Here is a 24,715-nt window from a genome sequence, read left to right on the forward strand (position 1 = left end):
AAGAACTGATACATTTTATCTTTTTTACAGCAAGTGGTTGAGAAGATTTGAGACTCAATGGAACCCTCTCTTCTGGAAAAAAAAGATTAAAAGGAAAGTTGTGCTCAGATGAGTACTTATTTCTCAGAAGGCAAGCCTGGCTCAAGCCTAGGACTGAGTTTTTGTCGAGGGTTGCCTTGTCAGCTGAATAAAGTAGAGAAGAATATCCTGGAGATCCTTAAACTAAGAACAGTGGCTCTAGGGCAGTGTTTTCAGGTATCTCAGTGTACCTGTTTCTGCTAGTTCCAGGCAGAAGTTACGGCTACTTAAGAGAAAGAGGTATCTTTCTCCTCAAAGCCATGCCAACCTGTTAGAGGCCGGTAAAGGCAGGTTGTGTTATACAGGAGCAATGGTCCAGATCATACACACACACGTTGTTAGGCAGCAAAAGGACGGCAGGCAAATGGCCTGAACTCTGAGGATGGCTCAGAACTATAATTACAGAACAACCACTCAGCTTCTGAAACAGAGGGCCATGTTTAAATCAGTACAATAACCCTATTTCAGTACTGCCTTTCTAAAAGTCCAGCCATCTGTAAGCCTGACAACATTAGCTTCAGGGAGTAATATAATCAACATGTGAAAAGAAAGGAGAATCTCCTGTAGTATATACTGGCATTTGGTCCACTGGCTTTTGAGGAAGTAGGAGGCTTTACACAAATTTCTGATCTACTCTAACAGTAATTAAAACCAAAACAAGCCAAATTATGATAGATATGGAACTTCTGCCGATATGCTTTGCAGAAGATTAATAAAATAAACCACACAAGGAAATAAAATAAAAACAAAGTTAAAGAACACACTAGTAGATTAGTCCCAGCTTCTAATATATATATATAACAGAGTCTTTGATATTGAAGTGAACAGCAGAGGAGACTGGTAACAGCCAAAAATATAATTTAAAAAGACCATTAAAAACTTGATACAAACTCCGGCTGTGAACCTCAGAGCCCACGCACTGTAAAAACATCTTTTCCACTACAGGCTTGTATTTGACCTAAGGTATTACATTTAGGAATCTCACCTCCAGTCTCCGAGGGATTGCAGCATCTTCATGTTTCTTCAGTTCCTCAAAAGTACGTAGCTCCAGATGTGCCTGTTCGATTTGGTCCCACAAATCATTCAATTGTTTGATGAGGCCCATTGCTCGAGACTGATAACCACCAAGCAAGATCTTCAGCTTCTTCTCCATCTTGGCAGCCCTCTTTGCTTCAGTTGTCATGTGACCTCTGTTTATCTGTCAGAAGGAACCCAAGAATTGTTTTATTTATCCAGAACTCAAAATTCAAGAAAAAAAACCCCTGTAAAAATATATCTGTGGAACTGTATAGAATTGATCGAGTTCTTTGATTTCTATTAACAAACCATACTGCACATTTTACAACAACTTAGATTGCTGGATGAAAACCTTCACAAAGTAAACACATTATTCCAGGGGTGAAGTCCACTAGCCAAAACAGAGGTGACGACACGCTATACAAGTACAGCTTTATAGACAGGAATTGTTGCAGTCGCTGAGCTAAGTAAGCAGACGACTCTTATGGTAGCTTGCTATGCCACATCCCACTTACACAGGAGATGTTAGTGATTCTGTGATTTGCCTTAGTAAAGGAAAACTAAATAAAGATATTATGTACCTCCTTTTCAGAATTATATTCTTAGTATGCAGAAACAGCTACATCTTTCAATCCTTCTGCCTATCCCAAAAGCATTCACCTAAATCACATCCCATCAGGTAAAAAGGCAAGCGGGAACGTTGAAGCAGCTCTGAATCCGTCTCTCTGTTACAGAGAGCCGTAATGAAAACATTTAGACTGGTCTGACTGGCAAACGAATGGCAGTGCTGTGGCATGGAAGCACTGCAAGGAACAGCAGATCTATGAGAACAGCAACCAAATCCTACCACCTATCTGATGCATGTTCTCAGGACAGCCACATCAGGAGACAAAGGACCAAGACTAAATTCTGATAACTCACAGAGGTGAGACAGGATGGACACACCAACTACTGTCTGTTTCTAAAAGGTATGAAAGGCAAATCCAAAAAAACCCTCCCAAAACAAAAAAAAAAAAACCCCATGGTCACCATCCAATGAGGAAGCCAGGTGCCATGATGAGAACTCAACAGGTGGTGACCCTTCATTCCTGGTGTCAACATAAAGCATCTCAGAACGACCCCTTGGATTCAGATGTCTCAGCAGCTGAATGCTGGACAGATTATTTGATTCAGTGTTCAAAGTCAGGTTGGATGGGGCTTTGAGCAACCTCATCTGGTGAAAGATGTCCCTGCCTATGGCAGGCGGGGTTGGAACTGGAAGATCTTTAAAGGTCCCTTCCGACCCAAACCATTCCATGATTACATGTCTTAGCGTCCGTAAGCACGTGAGTATCAGACTGCAAATAAGTGAAACTGGTTTTGCCTTAAAATAAATCTGTAAGATCTCCCATTCAGCTTTACTACATTCTATTATGTTGCAACATTAGTCCCTCCTGCACCATACCAAAAATCTGGAGCTCCCCCGTGGCCCCCCTCCTAACACTGCTTTTGTGCAGGGCTTTTCCCTTATGGATCTCACAGCAAGAAAGTAAGATTATCTTCAGCTAACAGACCAATACTGGGATGGCACAATGAATCAGCTGCCTGAGGTCAGTAGCAAAAGCCAGAAGCAAACCCCCAGAATTTACAATCCAATAGCGTACACAACAGATATGACAAAGTGATCAGATTAAAATGCGGTATCAAAACCACAAAGCAATTGGTGTGTTAGACATGAAGCTCTCCTTCCCGTATCATTCTGGTAAGTGCTACCTGGTGCGCCCTGGATTAGGAGTCTTAGTTCCCTCAAAGCTGTCCAGGTCAGTCCTCTGAAACCATAATCCAGGCATAATCCATAAATGGACAAGTGATACAAATTACAAAATTCTGCCAACTAGGACACAACGCAAATAAACAGGAATATTCCCGTTAACATGTTATAAATGTTTTATATAACATTTATAAAATAGCAAAGGTAACAGAAACCTTTGCGTACTTTTATACATGTATTCAGTGGGGCAAAATTAAATGAGCAGTAACAGCATGAAATAGTCATCAGCAGTTATAAAGCCTGATGATAGACAGCATCAAAGAGATCTTTAACACTGAATCACAAACCAACGAACAACACAGGCCTATACCGCTGAGCAAAACTGTGAAGAGGTGTCGCATTTCACATCTCTAAATAGGTACATAAAGTTCCTGGTTGGGTTTTTCTTTTAATGCTACTTCCTTTCAAAAAATAAACAAAACCCACATCTTTTTTTCAGAAAGCATTGTGCGAAAGACGCCACACTCAACAAAAAAGGACTCAGGCTTCTCAGACCTTGATTTTTGTCACAGTTAAAGATACATTAGTGCAAGAGATGAAGAAAAACATGTAAGTTTCTCAAGTGTTAAAATATAAAAGCCTAACTTGGAACCACAGTGGCTAAATCACCTATCCTTGCCTTGTTTCTTTAAAAATCAAAGCTCTGCCGGTGAATGTTCTTACATACAAAGGAATTACCACTGATCAAGCAAAAAGCAGAGGCTTTTCACTGCTCTGAACCCTACAATTACCCAAGATATCATCTTTTACCAATGAAACTGAACTCCATTGGGAAGGAACTACTTTCTGATCTGTGTGTTACAGATCTAACCAGAGTCAGCCAGGCAACCCCAGCCACCAGGACTAGTGCAGCCATCATAGTCATATGCACCAAGCTATTGCAAAGTGCATTTCATCAATCTTTCAAACGTCCAGCTTTATTAAAGCACACTCTATTACGCAGCTGCACGTTTCTGTAAAATGCCCTACTCCTTAACAATTTATTCACTCATTTAAAACAGTTTTAGTAGGCGGTGCAGGGATAAACAGTGAATGGTCAAGGGAGCAAACTGTTAATGGGTGAGTGAAAGAGAAATGTGACTTTCTGAGCTGTCTAGTTTGCTCCTGGGGAGAGAGATGCAGACTGCTACGCTTTTCAGATTCTGTTTGCAATGTAGACTTAAGCTATGCCCAAGGTGCTTTAAGCATACAGAAAGGCGCCTCTTTTTCAATATTTATATAAATCCAGAGAAAATTAAATAAATAGATTAGGGATTTGTGAGGATACTCTGATGGAAAAGTATGAAAGCTTTAAATGTCTTCACTGGTAAATAATATGCTATTACTGCAACAACAAATACAACTGTGCGGTAAATGAACTATTTTCCAATTACTGTTTCTTGGATGAAAAACGTGTGTTGAGAACCACTGACATTTAGAGATCATGGAATAGATGGATGCACAGGCAAACAGAATTTTGTAACAGAGGTCTAACAAAGATCAGTTGTCCCACGTTGTTTCACAGCATTACAGACAACGTAGAGCATGCTTGGTGTGAAATGAAACTTCAACAAGATTTAACTTTTGAGACAGGTTAAAAAAGACCATTTAGAAATATTCCACTATTCTGTCGTCCTGAGTGAAGACCTGTCAAACAACCTAATTTTCTAATAAAATGTTAAACACTGAGTACCTGAGGACATGAAATGCAGATATAGGCACTATCTCCACTGTACAGAAAAGAGACCTGAGCAAGGCATTGTGATCAGAAGTGCTGAATTATCGGCACGCTCCGAGTATCGCCAGTAGCTGTGGGAGTACTGGGTTGGTCACACATTTTTACAGACTTCAGCTGGGATTCACTTTGCTTGGCTTTAGATGTCAACATCCGAGCTTGTCACCTGAGGTCCTTCCCTAATCTGGAGAGAAACCGGCAAATCTCGGGCAAGGCTCATCTGATCTGGGGCCTCAAAATGAGACTAAGCACGCCACTGAAGTGCTCTTCACTAAGATGGGAGCACAGGCTGCTTGTTCTGACACTGTTGCCTAAGGTCAGGTGGATCAGTCCCACCCTAAGTGTGTACTGTTTCAGTGTATGAGATAAAGCACTTTTTTTCTCCAACAAAGAACACAGCCAGTTCAAATCTAATGCTTATTATAGTATCAAAGCCTGATTACTTAAGGACTCATGAAATTTTCAGACAATGAGAACTGGACTTAATACTTCCAAGTTGCTCTGGATATAGATTAGTACGTTTAACTACTAGAGCTCCTTAGGCTATATACTGCTATTCGGCCCCTGCTTTTCTACTCAGTTCCTTGTCTACCTTGGGTTCTCAGAGGCTTCACTGCTGTAAAAGAAAAATGGGGGGGAGGGGAGGCCCCAGAAAAAGCCTCCCAAGTATCTAAACCCAGAAATAACGGCCCTTTCTTCCTTCTCTGCTTATAGAGAGAAATGTGAACACTCACCACCTTTCCTCCTTCCTCCCAACTACAAGATTTTAGGACCTACTACAAAAAGGTCAAAGGAAGGTCTCAGCTTTTGTAACAAATACTATTTATTAAAAATTGCTGACTACTGCATTAATGCCAACAACTGCATATAATTTTAGTTCAAGCTTCGTAAAATTTTAAGGCTCAGATACCAAGCTAAAAATTCCAAGCAGTTATGAAGAGGTGTGTTTAAACAGTAGCCTACATTATTTGCTTAAAGTTAAGAAATAGATTTCAGTAAAATCTGACAACCATTTCCCCCCTGAACCTAGCAGAAAATGTAAAGGCATTTGAAAGATTTCTCCACTTAGTTATTTATTTTGTAGTGCTCCCTGGCTGGCTTTGGTTCCGCTGACTTTTGTACCAGCTATAGCAAAACCAGAACAGCATGGGGAGACATGGGGGAGGATGATATATGATGTTAGGGCAAGTGTGAGAGCCTCATCCCGTCCCAAATCTCCTATGTAAAAGCCTTCCCTTGTGCCTAGCAGAGTTGTGTTCAGTTTTCAATACTACACTAGAGATCCAGAGAAGAGAAACCAAAATAGAGCAACAGACATAATCAGAGGTTTATATAACATGATCTCGAAAAGGGAGACTGACTGAAAAACAGGGTGGTTTTTTGTGTTTCGGGGTTTTTTTTCCCCCTCCAGAAAATGAAGAAAGGCACAACAACAAGTTTTTAATATCCCAACGTTCATTGTAAAAAGTTAGTCTGCCTTTATGCCCACCGAGAAAGGAAGAGGGAATTAAATTTGGCAAAGAAATTTTAGATAGGAGGTTAGTTTTAAGGTTTAACTGAGGACAACAAAGAACAGGGAAAGGCTGCTTTATGAGAACAAACATCTACTGGGAAAGATTTAAGAAAAACTGACCCTAAGGAAGGAAGGGCACAGGTGCCTTCAAAACTACATTTTCACAATTCCTCATCTCACTAAGTCTACTGAGGACACCTCCTCAGTTCAAAGAGCTGTTTTTCCATGTACTGACTGTTTTGTTTTCCTTCCATTAAATGTGGAGCTCCTGGTAATCCCTAGAGAGCATTAAGCTCTCTTGTCTTCTAATTGATCTTCTTAATCATGCCTGATGGATACAACACATGGAATTAAAACTGCTGCATGTTCTTACCAGAGCCATAGTCAAAAGTAAACCTACTTGTTCCATGACCTTGGAGAATCAACATACCATCATAAAACTGCTTAGCTTGTGCAGAGAAATCCTCTGCCAGCTTCAGCTACGCTAGCTGAATAGGTTGCTCTTGGAACCTATATAGGATTTCTCCAAACGTTACTATAACTTCCTTCCTCACCTCAGACCCACAAGCGGCCCTCCCATACTCAATTCTGCTGGCAGCAGCTGGATTAATGTAATTTAAATAGCAGGGTTTGTGAACTTGCCTCATTTTGGCTCAGTCAGCCAGAGTAGCTGGAATGAGACAATGCACGCTAACATGCCAGGTTACACCGAGCAGGTTTCACCAGCATTTCAAACCACCCCAGGGACAATGATGGCTGTAACACCAGAGCATCCTCTGTGCATGTTTTGGGGATCTGCCTTTAGAAGCTTGATGGTGCACTCTAAAATAGGACAATTTTAAACAAAAATTCATTAATTGCTCTACTTAAAAATAGTTTGCCACTTCCATGCTCTTAGACAGATTTCTCAATTTTTTTGGCTTGAAACACCATTTCATCTGTCTACGGTCTGTCCAGGCAAAACTCTGCATAGCCTGCCACTTACCTCTGAGTTAGTAAAAGGTAACAGTCAACTCCGCTGAAAACTGAGGCTTGGGGTTACTATCAAACAAAAAATTGCATTTCCAGTGTAGAACAACATGGGCTCAATCCATCAAACTCACATCAACCCTAGCATTAGCTCGGCTGACCAACTGAAACCACTCCATGGCTTGACAAGGATCATTAAGAAAAGATGCTGATCAGTATCAGAGCAGCCAAGAGCGGACAGAGTGTGACATTTTCAAGAGGTGACAAAGTAGGGTTTAAAACTAGTTGACTGGGATCACACAAAGTTTTTTGTGGAAAGATGCAGTCATAGGTGATCCTCAGATTAAGGCACTGCTGGTATGCAACTGCAACTTCACAACTTAAACTAGACCAAAGCTTCCATGGGAATATAAAGCTACCTTTCCCCCATTTAATAGGGAAGCCTCAACACAAACTCCTATATTGTACTTTGTTGTGTAGATCATATAACATTATGACTTACTGATATCTGCAGAAGGCTATTGTCTCTACTCACAGTCAAAACTAAACCCAAGAGCAATCTCCATGTGAACTGTTTCAGAAATTGCAATGACTTGCCTTCAGATGTCATGGTAGGACATGGTAGGACTGCCAAATAAAGACAGTACAGGGTATATCAAGAGCAAATGTTCCCACAGAGGTTCACAGCATCCAACTATCTAGATCTAGAATAATCCAGAAAGTTACTGGATCACTCACTGCTGATCTACAACAATGACATTAAAGCTCATTTTCAATATTTTTATTTGGGAGTTGTTTCTAAGACTAGCACTATTATCAGAGATACCCACATATCACAATCACAGTAGAAACATGTCTAGAAGAGCACAGTTTAAGAAGAAAACCAAATAATTTATTTTTACTAAGCTTTTCTGAAAACTCTCTACCTCTCCCAGGAGGGGGGGTGGGGGGTGGGGTGGGAAATTACAGTAAGATCACAGACAGCAACAACTACCTCAGGCTAACAGCTCTGATTAGCTGTACGCAACATGGGGTTACTGCTCTGTCTGATAAGAGGATACAGCAGCAAGCACAGTGTAGTTACCTTCAAAAACTATCCCTGCAAACCCAGAGTTCTTGGACTGGTCTCTTCCAGAGAAAAGGCTAACAACTGTGTGGAAGCTCGTGCAATAAACAACTTAGCAGACAGCCTGGTTCCCTCTCAATGCATAGCAGAAGTGCAATGATGAGCTTGCAGCAGTCACTAGTCCTCTTATTCCAGCAGCTACTATTACACAAGTATAAATGAAGCAAGTTACTTTGTGAGCAGCAACTCACACTGGCCCAACATTCGCAGGTTCTGACACTGCTTCACATTAGGACAGGCTTTAAAGAGCAACATGTCTGCAGACGAGGTGGCTTCAGCAAAAGTCCGTATCAATTTATACTTTTCTCTGTCCAAACACAATTTTCAACGGTGATGGTGTGCAAAGGCCTTTTGCAATGAAGAGCTTTGCAGAGGCTGAACTTTATTTCTAAATACGTAAGTTCCCACTATGAACTACATTTCCAAATGTGAAATCTGATTTCACCTACCACCACAGAGGAAATCAATACTTTTAGACATGGAAGAAAAAAACCTCCCACCATACTGTGAGCAACTGGCCAAACAAAAAGTAACTGCTCCACAGTCTAAGCTTATTTTTAATGAACTTTTTCGTTGCTCATTTCCAATGTTTTGGCAGCTCCTGGACTGAGGACATGCAGAAAAAGACTTTCTTCTATACAAAAAGAAATATCCATCCCCAGCCCCCAATTATGACTTTAGAAGAAAGACTAGCAGAAGAGTCCAATTTGAAGACAAATCTCAGACTCATAGACAAGAACACAGAAATAAGAATATGATGAACCCTTTTCCTGGCATTCATCTGCTTCCTTCCAAAGGTCCCAAAGTAGGTCAATAACAAGAGAACTGGTATAAAATCAACTAGCAGCATTTTCCTCTGAAAATAACTGTTTAACAGCAAAGTGTAGTTCTGTTTCCCAAAGCTGTTCAACTGACAGTCTGGGAAACATCATTGTTTTAAAAGTTGTCCAGTTACATTTACATAAAACTAAATCTGCTTTCCTCCTTCCTGCTCAGGGTGATGAAGGTTTTGGGGGTGGTGGCTGCTAACTGCAGATGTAATTTGTGGGGAAAACCAAGGACTTAATCATTCACCTTACAAGTACACTTAAAGATTTAGCAGTTTTAGGTAGTGATTTTCAGTCACAGGTCTACAAGTGCTTCGCAAACAGAACTGCAGAGAGGCCCGTTAGGTAGACATTACTCCTGTTCCAGTGACAGAGGAACCAAGGGAGACATTAAGACCTAGTTTTGTTTCATTGATCTGCGGTGCTCTAGGTGCCTCTGTAATAAAAAGAGAAAAACAGGAAACTCGAGAGGGAAATTCAACTCTTAAATGGGCCAAGCTGCTCTCAGGAGGTGCCTTGTCTCTCTACCAAAACCAAAGGGAGCCTAAGGCAATTGCAGTTCTGTTTTAGTTAGGAGGCTAAAATAAGGTGTATCGAATCAGAACTCATGGGACTTGCTCAAAAATACGCAATGAATACTCACCCCACTAGAAAGAAAACACAAGATTTCTGGCTAAATCCTTTTATCTTCCCTGGCAGGGTATTTTTTCTTACTGTAGACATAAGTTCTCCTTAGCAATACAAAACCTTTTATTTATTGCTTTCCTCATTATAGGTTATGGGTTACCTTCATTGTGGATCTCACAAATATTCCAAAATTTTGCAAGCAAAGACGTGATGTGTTACAGCAAAGCTGATCTAATATCTGGCTACTGTGGAAAGGGGTCTGCTGCTTAATCTAAAAATAACTTTTCTCCTGCCAATTCAATGAACTGATTCAGATTACCACAGAGTCATAAGAACTCTGGTACAAGGTCAGAGGTAATGGCAGGGGACGGCTGGAGAAAAATAAGTAGCACTGACCCTTTTTGGCACCAGCTAAAATGTTAGAGCATTCTAGCTATAGGGCAAACTGTGTTTGAACTATTCTGGTAAACAGTAAAAGTGTTTTCTCCCACAGGTAAATACAATTCGTATTGCCAAGGAGAAGTAGATATCCTCCAAAACTGCCACGCTAAGTACATGTACTCTGATGATCATCTGTACGTTAAGCAGAGATCAGACACTGCAACAGTGGTCTTGCATAAAGTCAGCTCTATCAGATTCTGAGCAGCCTGACAGGCAACACCGACAGTCCTCAAATGTGATCCTCTGATCCCAACTACATTTCCAACAGACCTTATTTAAAAAAACACAAACAACCAAAACCAAAAACACAACAGCAAAAAAAACCCCAAACAAACCTGTATTTCACAATGGCAACACAGTAGTACAAATGAATATACGCGACCATAAAAGCAGAATACTCAGGGATTCCATCATATTTTACTTTTATGAGTAATTTCTCTATCCCTGGTCTTATATATTCTCTTATTTTCTCCAGGTGTTTTCTCAGTAACAGAACACCTGAAAATCCATAAGAAACTGCAAGCTTTAGAAGCATGTAAACCAGAGAGAAAATTAAAATACAATCTCCAATAAACTAGTAAGTGATACACCTTGCAGCCAAGAGTAAAAGGCAGCCCATCAAACTCCAGCTAAGCAACTGGTTTTCAATGTAAATTCATTCAGATGACTTGGGCTGCAATCAAAGCAAAAATGGACACTTTGGTCTGGTAAACTACCATCTTGGTGTATCTTGGATACTGCAAAAACCAGATAATGTACTATGCTTTGCATATACAGTGTAACTAGAGCTTCCTCCCCTGTACACTTTCAATTGTGTTTTTTTATAATTTAGCAATCAACTGAAATGATGACATTAACTACCACAGTCTTAATAGAAATATTTGTATGCTGCAAGCCAACATTACGAAACATCTTCAAAGCAAAAGTAATGCCAGCAGGAAGTTTCTACACTACAAACTATGAAGGGAAGCAACTAGCTTGGTAAACAGATGCCTTTACTATCTCATTTCACCTGAGAAGGTTCCTAGTTTAACATGCACCTTAGGTAGGAATGCTTTTCTTTATAAATATATTGCTTGCAAGAGAAGGCACTACAAGGTATTGTAGTGAACTAAAGCACTGTGGAACTGTGAGCATCAGAAAACTCCCATTTCTGAAATTACTGGCTCTGCAGCATAGCTCAGCCTTGAACAAATACACTAGACTTCCAGAAGCTACGGGAAAGATCAGAAAATTCCACCAGGATTCAAGCAAATCTAAGGTGTACCATAGTCATAGAGTGAGGTCACAAGGATTCACTCGCATGGACCTGAAACTCCCCATCTGTAATGCAAGAAAGTTCACATACTGGTCTTGTAACGCTCTTAAGCCCCCTTAAGTAACACATTCAAAGAGTCCAAAGCCCTCAAAATAAAGAGGTGGGTAGTATTAGTAATACACAGCAGTGCATTCTAATACTAAAACTATTGCCGAGTTGTGCATTACTGCTGGTACTGCCTGGACAGGATACCAAGCCAAACGGAAGCTCTCTGCAACTGCTCCACTTGGCCTCCTCAAATCCATCAATAACAGTGCAAATCTGTTTGTGATATCGCTATCAACTGCAGAAAGATAAATGTCATGTCAACATATACAAGGCTGCCACCACCAAATCACTCAGGCAGTGAAAACAGGCCAGTTAGAGAAAGACGACCATTTGTCCATGCCATCAACCCACCCCGTAATCTCCAAGCAATGAAGACAGCACTAGACATAGCTGGCTGTTTTGCACAGGATCTGCAGGGTGTTAGCACTCCCATCTAGCAGTATTAGACAGTGACTACCCGATGTGCAGCTGTCTCCAGCAAGTATCACTAAACACTCATGTTCTTTTTTCCTAATGATCTTAGTGCAATATGAAGGGGAAGCAGCAGCCCCCAAAGCTGACCAACATCAGTTTCTGTTGCTGGCAAACTCTGTCTTACAGTTTCTACTCTTCTCTCAAAGGAAGTTAAGAGTACAAGCAAGTATCTTGGGGTATTGAAAGCTGAGCTAATATCCCTGCTTTTCATTAAGGTTGTCTGATACTTCCCATTAAAATATCTATTACAACTGATATTGCTTTCAGACAATTTTCCTTGGAAAAACGTTAAAATGAAGGTGGGTTTTGCCATTGCTGAGAATGGGTTAGGAAAAAATAATTGCTGTGCTTTTTTCATCGTACATTTGTTTGTTCATTGAACTGCTACACCTTTTATTATTTAAGAAATTATTCAGCTGGTGACCTATACTTGGAAAACTGTATATGTATACTTTACTTTTAGGAAAGGCTTTTTAAATAGGTCAGGCAACAGAGCTGCACTAAACTGCATTTTACACACACTTGGGAGAGGTTTTCAGGTCAAATTTAACTTTACAGAGAGTCCACGTGCACTCAGCAAACGTTGAGCTGTGAAAGGCAGTGCACTACTTTCACTGCACCTGCAGCTGTGGGGCACAGCAGGCTCTCCTGGCCCTGGATGCCTGACTAAATTGGGGTGTGTGGTATTTTGAACACACACACACAGACTCACTCTCTTACTTAACTGTAAGCACACCAAGCAATTAGGCTTATCTAGCAGCGCTCCAAGCTCCCAGCTAATCTGAGGAGCTGTAGCTACATCAGCGAGGCATGGAGTCTCATGACCACAGAACTTATCATAGACACAGCTAGCTAGATTTTGATAACTGCCTTCCACAGAGTCCCATGCAATGCTGGTAGCAGATGAAACCCAATTTTCTTTCTTAGCAAGACCTCTGATTTGTATTTTGCTTCCTGGGTGACTGTCTTGTGCCTACAGAGCAATGAGCACATACAGAACAAACAAACCCAACAGCAGCTTGAGGAATGGATTACTTGACCTTACTTTCTTTGCTCAACAAGCATACCACCAGCAACTACTCATTCAAATACTGGGAGATGAACAGAAATCAACAGCACAAGAAAGCCCACACAGAAGTAACCAATTTGGACTGCAGAAACAGTGCACAGCATAAAGGCACAGGGCCACACACCGAACAATAAAGAGAAAACAAAATATTCAATAGCTACTCATTAAGCAAGTACCATCCACCCTGTGCAGTAAATGAGTCTGTGGAAAAACCAGTCTGTAATCATGAAATTAAAGACTGCCTCATAATGCATATGCATAGGCAAATTAAGGCTGCCAGAGTAAGGCTGTTTGTGCATTCCCTAACTTTTGACTGTTTGACTTTGCAACTTCAATAATGCACTTCTAATGTAGTTTGGGGTGTAAGATATTTAAATTTCAAAAGCATTTGTACACAAATTAGGTACAGCCCTCAGATCGCTGGCGTGCTGCCAGCGCAGCCCCTCCTGCCATGCAAGCCGGCTGCTGCTGTGCTCAGATACCGTTTTTGTGAAAGCAGAGCGGAGCAGAGCATGTCAGAGCGCATCACCCGGCGGCCAGCGTTGGGCAGGGCAATGGTGCTCTCTGCTGGGTGAGCGGCAGCACGGCAGCTGCTTTGGCACTAAAGCTAAGTTATTAGCATTACTAAATGCTGGGCTACGTGCAGGTGAACCGCTCCTGGCCCAAGTGGTTGACTAGCAACTGCGGGAGTCTACACCTGGACGACATTCTTGACTGACAGACTTTACAAAACACACATTCACGCTGTATTTCATGTGTATGAATCAAGTGAAAATTCAGTCTTTCTGGCCTCTCTCTCTTGTTATTTCTGTGGTAGTAGCTGTTTGAGGAGGTTTACTTCTAGCAACAGTAGCTATGTTGATGTTAAATACAGAACTTTTTTTTAAAGTTTCCTTTTACCATGGAAAAAAATAATCTCATGCCTGCATAATTTAGAGAGACTTTTAGGCTAAAATGGTATTTTGGAAAACAGTTAATAACTTACTGCAAGTCTGAACAAACACATGTTCTGTGGGAAGAAAGAGTTTAAGACCAGATTACCTTTTATTATAGAAGCTGTATATTTTTGTGTTTTGCATGGAGTGTTTGGGTGAAACTCTAGAGAGGGGACAGGGCAAGGGAAATCAGTGTCAAAGGGGGTTTGAACTGATTTCTTCTACTTAGTGCACCATACCTCCGATAATTGCCTCTCTGCACACACCTCCCTCAGCCACACCCAGGCTGAGCTAAGGCCTGTGACCGTTGCATTTTGAATAAACCGATGCATGCATGTTGACCCTGGAGAATGCTGTACTCTACAACTCAGCACAAAAAGATGTAGTGTCAGTGCTTTGGTCCTTTAGTACCAGTGCCCTGCCATAGTACTCGAACAGCACACGGACACATCGGTCAGACATTGCTACCTGACTTCTGGCATTTTGTACATGCAGAAAATACCAGTTATGCAAACACACAACAGCAAACTCAAAATTAGTTTAAAATGCACTCATAAGGAATCCTACTATTTCCTGATGAAGTAGAACGGGATCATAAGCATCCACTGTTCTCTTTTTTGGAGTTAATCACTGGAATTGGTAGAGGACACCAGTCTGGCAAGAATTCAGGACTATCTGGACCCTGACATATGTAATAGTCAATCAGAAACCAAATCTTAAGTTGGAAAGAGAACTTGAGAGGAGTTTGGGGACAGAGATGTTTTTAAGCATCCTTCTCTGAAGTATCTCATACTGGCCACTATCAGGGACAAAGTGCAAAAACAGAAAGATCAAGTATCTGATCTACTAACAGCGGAGATTAACGAAACAGCAAAAAATCCACATGGAATTGAGAGAGGGCAGAACCTGACCTTCTCTCCAGTTGAGAATGAAGTGGGTGAGATGAGCAGTGTTACAGTTAGTAGTGCAAAGAGAAACTGTGTGTGGGAATACTCTAGGGATATTTTAAGAAAAGGAGGAGGATAAAAGAAGGTGATTTAAACACCTTAAGAAGATCTATGAACTCCCTAGAATTCCTCAACAACCTTTTCAAAGGAATCCCACCAAAAGACCTAAATGATTTATAAAGTAACCTGTAACTCTTACCTGGAAAAAAGAAACAAAACACACAGGGAGAAAAAAAACAGCTGGTGCAAAAAGCTGAAAGAAGTGACACTGACCTCAAGCCTCTTTTCAAGTGACTCTATCCTGTCTTTTTTGCTGGCCAAGTTAGCTCTTGTGTAGCGGCTCTGTCCAGGCAGGTATAAAACTTGGCTGTAGCATTCTTCCCACACCTGGTTATAAGCTTCACTTGAGAGCTCTCCATGCCCCATTCCTTGCTTTACCACTTCCATCTCTTGTGCCAGTAGATCCTGTGCCTATTGGAAGTGATGAGAAATAAATTGCAGTTACAATACACACAATACAAGAAAATTCCTCGTTTTCAATCCTTCAGTGTGCAATTCACAGGGGCAGTTTCTCTCTTCATACTTAAACCTCACCATCAGGTTAAGCTAACTATGAAATCCAACACAGATGCTGTGGATTATAAATGAAACCCAGGCTAGAAGGCTACTCACGGTGCAAATACCCCTCATTTTATATAATTTGGCCAAACCTGACATCACTCTGCTGTAGCTAATGAAAGCTGTGGCACAGTTAGATACTTCATCTTGCTGCAAAAGAAAAGAGATAAAAGCAAGGACCTTGAGGGGAGAGAGAACTGTACAGACAGAAGCAGCTGTTCTATGAAACAAGTATCACTTTTCATTTCCTTTTGCTTGCCCTTCTCCACACAACCTGGAAAGTCGACTCAGTATTAACTAACGGGTGAACTGCATCAGCTCCATTGCAGGAAATACTATTCTGACTTTAACTAACACACATTCTGTTGGTAGAGGACTACTAGTGAGATATGAGCATTCTGCTGTTTCCAGTTTAGTTCACAAAGTAAATTACAGTGAACTGAAAAGGTTCATGTTGTTCTCAAAATTCTTAATATTTCTGACATAGAACCTGACCCACAGACCTACCCAGGCACCCAGGTCCTTCCAATTTTATTTGTAAATAAAAAACTAAAACATCTTTGCTGATCTGGACTTCACTGGTTACAAGTGCATGTTGTCCCTTTCAACAGGATTTATATGTGCATCACGAATTTCCGTATCAGCAGTAGATATTTCACTACAAGCAGATGTAGGCTTTATTACAGCATATTTCCCAGGAATTAATTCAGATATCACCAGATTAGATTATTCCAGGGATATCGGGGACAGGAAAATTAGTTACTTGTCCTCGATGGTCAAGACAGATAAGAGTACTCTAACCACACCTAAGAAAGCTAAATCTTTTTAAAGTTCACTTTCAATTAACCTCTACTCGTACACTGTGAGGAACTACTCAAGGCTATTTAGTTGTGGCACCAAAACAGTTCCACAGCTTTAAGAGCTCAGCACACTGTGCTTAGCACCACTGCTAATCCTTCCCAGAAGACCACTACACATCAGGAAAAGAAAGAAGCATTTTATGAAGGGATTTTAGTAGGAAGATGTTCTAAAAGCAAGTGAAGAAACAAAGCAAAATAAACAAGCCCCAGATGAGAACACAGAGATAGGAAAACTTCCTGGCTTGAATTTGATTTTTAGACAGAGGGAATATTAGGCTGAATGTTAGAGAGCAAGCAGGAGCAAGGATGCAAAAAAACTTCTGCCCACGAGTTAGGAGACAAAATTTCCAGGGACTCTGAAGAAAGTTTCCAGACAAAAACTACTGGACTGTGTAATAGTCTCTAAGGGAAGTGATACAAAACCCAATTCTCCTTGCACTTCAAAACAACCAGAGAAAGCACTCAGAGAGTGTTCCTAAGGGAACAATCTGACACTGGCAGGGCAGGGAAATTCATGATCTAACTGTATTTTCCATCTTTAACTTCTGCTCAGAAATCTTCAAGTATAATTTTTCATTTAACAGCAAATTGGAAGTACATACTGTTCAGTGCTTCTCATTTTAGGCTCTTGATTCATTGGTCAGATATGGTCAAGGAGACAGATTTAAAATCTGCTTGTATATCTTTAGAGTCACTTTAAAGTAATATGGGACTTAGGGGTAGAGATACACACAGCTATTGTCAAAACGCAAGCTTCAGATAGCAGGAGTCTGCACAAAACAGATGACTTGGTGGCACGTGATTTTGTCCTTTTCACTCAGTTTTATTCCTGTAAGCATTTGGTCAAAGGTTACTGGCACAGCTTCACAGGTGAAACTCTTTGAAAGAGCTAACCACAGCACTGTGTGTCTGAACTGCCTGTCACTTGGCAGCAAAAGGCAACATCTGTAGCTGCTTAAATAAGCTAACAACCCGAACCAGAACCCTTGGTACAGGACTGCTATTTAACTTGGGATTACAATGCAAAACAGGACAGAGTGCCCAGACAGCCTACTCATTTCATCCAGCAACAACCTATTCTGCCTATTCAGCGCTTTTTAACCAGATATGCTGTAAGATCAGCTACCATAGCCCAGCAGGGTCTGCGCTAGCACAGCTAGTACAAGATCAAGCTTGACAAGCACAATTAAACAACTTGATTTGCTGCTTGAATTTATAAACTGGCTACCACTGTCGTATTTAGTCTGCACTGCTCTGGAAAAAAAAAGCTTATAATTATGGATTAGCAAGCTACACAGGCAGCAAAAGGTGGACCTCGCAGCTAGTTAAAGAATCAATGATTTAACATCAATTTTCAGAAACAGCAAAGTAGAATTTGTTAACTGTCGGGGTATTATAGGTCCTACCCTTACTGAAAATGAGAAGCAATCACAACACATTCAAAATTGTATCTAAAAGACAGTATCTCTGGACAAATACAGCATTCTCATCATTCTCCTGAGTGCCTAGATTAATATTAGCTTCCAGAGAAGAGAATGTGCACTTAAATTATCCTTACAGCTCCTCATACAACCCTCTGGAGACCTCTCAACTAAGTTCTGTGCAGGCTTGACTCCACCTTTTTTCGCAAGGTTATAGGACTACAACAAATTACCCTTACAGCTCCTCATACAACCCTCTGGAGACCTCTCAACTAAGTTCTGTGCAGGCTTGACTCCACCTTTTTTCGCAAGGTTATAGGACTACAACAAAAGGAGACACTAGGTCACTGGTCATTAGGCCACACAATTCTCACCTTCTTGAGATCCTCTTTGGAGAACTTCTCATAAGGATTTTGTTCCAAGTAAGCCATATGTTCTGCATTGTTGCTTCCAAATCCTGGGCCTTTTCCCTTCTTACCACTAGGCTGTTCTCCAAATGGGTGGTGTAAAAGATCAAAATGAAGCATGGTAATCATCTCTTTCTTTATTAGCTCTTCGCTTTTCTGCAAGTCTGTTAGAGGTGGTTCCACATTTAGGGGTCTCAGTATTGTTTCATTAACCTGCCCAGGGATGAAAAAATAAGAGTTCATAAACACCATACACAGCAAAGACCACGTTAAATTCACAGACCTCCCCCTGAGCATGAATTTTATGTATCAGCTAAACCATGCAGAACAGGTGCCAATATCCCATGTGGTGTGACACACAGCAATCCGAACACCCAACTGTGCTTTCATTTGTGCATATGAAATTACTCATAACAATTTTGTTGTGGAAGTTTCCTGTAATGTTGAAATCAGCATACTCAAATAAAGGTTCCGTTCTCTCAGGATCTACCTAGACTGTATTTCCTCTTACAATGGTTAACACATTTATTTCTACTTTCTTCCATAAAAGTGAATTTTGTTTCCACTTACTTCTGAGGGCCGTGGCAGATTCTTCTGAACAGCTTTGTGCATTCTCTTCAGTTCCTTCGCACGCTCTGCATCTCGGAGAGCCTAGACAAAGAAGCTAAGTGTTACTCCAGCTACTGCAATACAGTCAGATGCCTTCTACAAATGTATGCGATATAGAAACTGATTGATTACTGCAGCAAAGATTTCCTTAAAGTATAAAGACTTCATGTTATGAAGCCAGAGCCAAATAGCAGGTCACACTCTACCTGATGACATAATAATTTACTGCCTTTAAAGTAAATGGGAAGAGCACAGCAGACTAACTTAAGAGGAGAAATATCCTAAAAAGTCATTTCCAGCCATCAAATTCTCCTTCAGCTTCAACCCCAGCAGACTGCTTTTTACAAATTTCTCCACATCAAGTTTGGCATCTGCTCTAACTCACCAGACAGGAAATCCACTAGGAAAAGACAGACCCTTAAATTTACAGCCAGGACTATTTGTACTCTTCTATGACATAAAGTAACTACTTCACTAAAACAATACTTGTGAAAGTATAAAAACATGAGATTTCTCCTCACATTCCACTTTCACGCAATAAATAATATGAAAAGGCAGTGTTGTCTAAAACTTCAGGAATGATGACCAAGATCTTCCATGTTCTAACCCCAGCCACGTCACACCTTCATTTGAAAGGCAGGATGCTTTTCTCTTGTATGATACTACAACTCAAATTCTTTTCCCTGTTCTACATACACAGATTATCGGTATTTATGCAGACCTTTTATGTGTGTGTGTATATGCATGAGACATGCCTCTAAATGTATATAACATGTTCCTTCCCAAATGGCACATGGTAGGAATCAAATTCTGGGAAATCCTTATCATGTTAGAAGATAGCAGAGCACAGGATTTTTTAAAAATATTTTGTTCACTTGTCAAAGCACAGGCGTTGGCAAAAACCTCTCTGAACTCAAAAACCACTTGAAGGTATATAACAAAAGCAGATTTGCATCACACAAATTAGGATAAGCAATAAATGGAAAATACACTGTTCTTACAAACAGAAAAATTCGAAGTGTCTCAAAAAGCTGTACTAGCCAGTAATTAAACCAGCAGAATTTAATCTAGCACTTTGTCCAGCCTTCCTAGATTCTGAAACAAAAGAAAAAAAAAACACCCAGAGACCCATTCACAACCTGGGTGCCTGTGTAATCCTGTGGTACAAGTCATACAAAAGGGACCAATTCACCACATGGCAGATTTCTATCTGTGTGCAACCAGCCTTCCTGAATTCGTATATACCTGTCTCACATTTCACAAACAGTAACTTTAACTGTGAGAGAATAACATGAAACTGGAAAAAAAAAAAAAGGCACAATTCTCATGTACTTAAAAATCGAACACATGCCTCTGCAGAAAAGTGATTTTAATTATATTTTTATCCTTTGGGGGACAAACGCAGGAGGTAGGTCATACACACTCTTAGAGACTTCATTGTAGAAAATGACGTGCGATACATAACATTAACAAATTAAGAAAAGGATTCAGAGAGAAACCTGGCTTAGCCACCGCGTGTGTATTGTCTGATGGCAGCACAGACAACAGGTACATTTTACTTTGTTATTCCGTAGAAGCTGTACCACTTCCACTAAACACGTGTGAAACTATGCGAACCATACAAGGAAGATATCTTATTTTAAACAACAGGCACTACCCGCATCACACACACCTACCTGCTTGCGGGCATCTATATCAGCAGTATCTTCTACAAAGGTTTCATCTACTTCGTTCTCCTCAAGTTCTTTTTCTGCATTTTCAGGTAAAACAATCTCAAAGTCGTTCTTTGGAGCAGGAAGGGCCATGAGTCCAAGGCGCAGGTGTTCACGAGACTCCCTCTCCTGTTGAAACAACAGTAAGATGTAATGCTTCTGAATTCATGCACTACAGTGCAATACAATCAAATTCCATTAATCTACGCTAGCAGACGTAAGCAATACACAACTGATATCATCTGGCAATTTTAGTCTGCTACAAAGCCCAACGGAATGGCAGGAAGGGACCTGAGGGAATGGCGGGAGGATGTGCTAGGGGAGATTTAGGTTGGGTATTAGGAAAAGGTTCCTCCCCCAGAGGGTGGTGGAGCCCTGGAACAGGCTCCCCAGGGAGGCATCAGAGCACCAAGCCTGACGCTATTCAAGAAGCACTTGGACAACGCCTTCAGACACATGATGTGAATTTGGGGTTGTCCTGTGCAAGGAACAGGAGATGGACTTGATGATCCTTGAGGGTCCCTTCCAACTCAGGACATTCTATGAAAGCAAACAGAAACAAAATATTTGAAGTCTGCCAAAAGGGGTATGTTATTAATCCAGGCTGGCCTACAGACCACCACCCCAGAGTTTATGGATTATAAAGCACAGAAACTCTCTGTTGCTGAAAAAGCAACACACAGCTTTCTTAAAGATAGCTAATGAAATCTTCAAACAGGCTGAAACACTCAAGTAGAACAACAGCATGGCACCTTCGCCTCCCAGTAGCTTCAGTACAACAGTGGAGATTCACATAAACACCTTTCAAGAAACTGGAAATATGTGAAAATGGGTCTAGGCTGACAACGGACACAAGGGTATTTGCATGCCTAACTGGAACTTTTTTCCTTGCAGCTGCTCACAAATCTTGGGATTGTGGCACAGTACAAAAATGAGACAAACAGCACCAGATCTGGAAACAAGTGGAGTCCATCAGGAAACTGAAGCCCCAGTTTTCCTTTTAGCAGCAAAAAGCCTTTTTACTGTAAAAAGGCTAAAGACAGAACCAAAGGAAGTATAAGGACATGAAATAAACCTTGTCTTTCAAGCTAAGGGGAAAATCTGAAATTTTGAACTTGAAGAGTTATTTTTGCAAGAACAACATGCCCAAAACTTTAAGTAGATATCCTTAGCTAGCCCCAAAAGAAAAATGTCAATAGCTCTGGTGGGAGATACCTAAAGCCACAGTTAAGGCTGCAGAATCAGCCACATAAAAGGAGTTCCCAAGGTGCTACCTATTAGGTATATGCCCTTTTATACCATATCTAATGGGCAGGGTACATCTGGCTGAATCTCCAAGAATGGAAACATCTGTTGCCAAAGGTGATGAAAGAATCTGGATGGGACTCAGGTTACTGGACATCTCAAAACCAAGTGCTCCTAATGGCAAAAATCAAACTCCTTTAGCTCAATGTTGTCAACGGGACAGGCTGATGAAAAGGTCCTGGAGGTAAATCGGGAAGCCAAGATGATGAGGGATTTGAGGGCTGCATAGTATTGCAAGAAAAATGAATCTTTCCTTGAGATACATTTCCTGCTCAGCTTCAAAGATATAAGTAGGACTGAAACTTAACTATGTCTTCTTTGACAAATAGCTTTAGGGTGCTTTTACTGAGCACACCGAAAGCCATTCTAAGTGGCAAGATTTCTGTTCTTTCGGATGAAGATTTGATTTTATCAGGTGATGAGTACAGACCTGTAGACAAGTGGTAGAAAGTAACACTTGCTATCAAATTAAATTCTGATCAGGAGATGAGAATTAAAAATCCTGAAAATAATAGAGCACTGATATCCACTTCTTAAGTGCTTCTTACCATTTGTTTTGCGTAAGATGGGTCACTGTAATCGGCCATTCCTTCTTCTGGGTTGATGTTCAATTTATCACGCAGTGGAGTTCTACCAGGAGTTGTACCAACCACAGGTTTAGGAGTTAGTCCTCCACGAGGAGTTAAGCCTTCTGGTCCATGAGAAGGTGTTCTAGAGGAAGAGGGATACAGTAATTTATTGTTTTCCCCAAAGAGCTCTCCTTGCAAAAGTCTGAATGCTGTTAATAAATTAAATCTAGATTTTTTTTTCGGGGGGGGGGGGGGGGGGGCAGTGAAACCCTAATATGCAGTTAGAAGAATCAAAAAAAAAATCCGTTTAAACTTTCCAAGGTGTAACCAAGTACCTGTCAAGCGGAAATCTAGGCATGTCATTGTGTTAAGAGAAGTTTCAGATACTACATCAACACAAAATCCCACAGTTACTTTTGAGAGAAGAGGCTATCTACTCACCAGGCACTATTCTGGAATACAGTAATCAGGATTTAATTGCAACCTCTGATTTCCCTACCACCTGCAGCAAGTCACTCTAAATTCATCTGGCTTAACAGCTGTCCCATCTTACAGCTGAATGAATCACTCTGAAGATGCCTCTTTGCTTTCACTGACTAATTATTGTAATGTAATTACTCCTTCAGTACTTTTAAACACCTATGGTTAGGCAAGATGGAATAAGTCTTAGATTTTGTGGGCCTCAGTTGCTTCTCCTCTAGAGTGGGAAGAAATATTTTTCTCTGTCCCAATAACCTGCTACATGAAAGGCATGCAGACATTGTCTTAGACATAGTCACAAGTTTCCTGTTGCCAACTTTTAATGAGGTTTCACATAATGATGATAATAAACTGATAAGACGCTGTTAAATGTCTCAAAAAGTTCAGGAAGGCGAAGAACTCTTAGAAAAAAGCCTACATTACGGTACTCATCTACACTTACGTAAATATTTTCCGACAGCAGTGACAAGTATGCGTGCTGTAGAGAATAACCCCAGCAGAAGCAGACTGGACAAGATAATTTAATACATCGTTTCCGCTACTAACTACTGTAATTCTGTAGTGCCAGTAAGATGCCATAATAGTGGACAAACACAGCTGTATGTATGGCCTGTCACACACTACTGGTCCTCTTGTAAAGGATACAACAGTGCCTTATTTACTGGGTACGTCTGTGGGAGGCAAGTGATACTAAAACAACACAAAAAATCTAATGCAAGGCAACAACTTCCATAAAAACCTTACATCAAGTATTACAAATTTCATACCATCATAGGAAAAAAGGAGTACTTAAACATTTGCTCTTTTAGCCTAATTAGTAAGATAATGGCTCTGCTTCACTACTCCACCTCCTTAAAAATTTTGGCTTCCCTTTATTTTTAACCATTTAATGGGGTTTTTGTCTCTCTGCTCAAGGTCCTGGATTTTGACACTGATAGAGCACTTTTGCAAGCAAGCCAAGTTGACACACAGGCATCATATTTACATGTGCAAATCTGAACTTCAGAAACTAAAAAACCACCCCAAACAAACAACAAAATTATAATATCTTTACTTTTTTTAATACAAAATAACCCAAATGAACAGCCAGATCACTCCAGGCCAAACTCTACCTTCATTCTGCACCGCGCTGACGCCAACAGATCTCCAGAAAAGGATTCATTTACGTAGATCCAATTAAAAGAGCAGGGCTTTTGCACACAGCTTTTAAACAACAAAATAAAGCTGCTTTTGAAAAGCTGCCATAAAGGTCCTTTTTACTTCATTCTCCACTTTTCCTACTAGCATGATACAAGTAAAATTAGAACCTAAGCTGAAAAAATTGACAGACAAAATGTACCAAGTGTAATATTTTTTAGCTGTATGGTATTTGGCATTTGTGGGAAATATATTTATTCAGGACCCACCGTAAGAGTTAAACCAGCAATTCCATACTATTTAGATTGGCAATACAAGAAATATTTTATTTTGGATATATATGGCTTATAAAATATTTACTCCAGCTTTTCAAAAATTCAGTGTGGGTTTGGGTAAGGGACCTCCCACACCTTCGACTCAGAGGTAGTACTTTGGAAAGGCTAGGATTCACATACAGAACGACGCTCCATCTTACTATTTATATTCCTATGTTACTTCAGTATAATTTATATTGCTCTAGACCACAGAAGACCTCATTTTGGACCAAAACTCCAGTGAGCTATATACTGTACAAATACAGATGAAGATGATGTGGCTGCGCTTGTGAAAGACACGGAGAAGGAGAAAGTTGTACAAGGGCTTGAAATAAAAGTGAATTAAAATTTGGTTTGAAGCACTGATTAT

The 24,715-nt window shown here is 40.5% G+C and overlaps 1 protein-coding gene across 1 annotated transcript in view; it reads right to left on the reverse strand.

The window, feature by feature from the left end:
* CDC5L (cell division cycle 5 like) overlaps positions 1-24,715 on the reverse strand; it is a 35,758-nt gene that overhangs the window by 1,200 nt on the left and 9,843 nt on the right. The window contains exons 10-15 of the mRNA XM_064448213.1: positions 22,394-22,556; positions 20,505-20,669; positions 18,790-18,870; positions 18,187-18,432; positions 15,187-15,384; positions 1,064-1,276 (exon numbers count right to left, since the gene is read on the reverse strand). Of these exons, the coding sequence (XP_064304283.1) occupies positions 1,064-1,276; positions 15,187-15,384; positions 18,187-18,432; positions 18,790-18,870; positions 20,505-20,669; positions 22,394-22,556 (1,066 nt within the window). The remainder of the gene's footprint in view (positions 1-1,063; positions 1,277-15,186; positions 15,385-18,186; positions 18,433-18,789; positions 18,871-20,504; positions 20,670-22,393; positions 22,557-24,715) is intronic.

The sequence above is a fragment of the Phalacrocorax carbo genome, chromosome 3 (genome assembly GCF_963921805.1).
Source record: "Phalacrocorax carbo chromosome 3, bPhaCar2.1, whole genome shotgun sequence".
Lineage (NCBI taxonomy): Eukaryota > Metazoa > Chordata > Aves > Suliformes > Phalacrocoracidae > Phalacrocorax > Phalacrocorax carbo.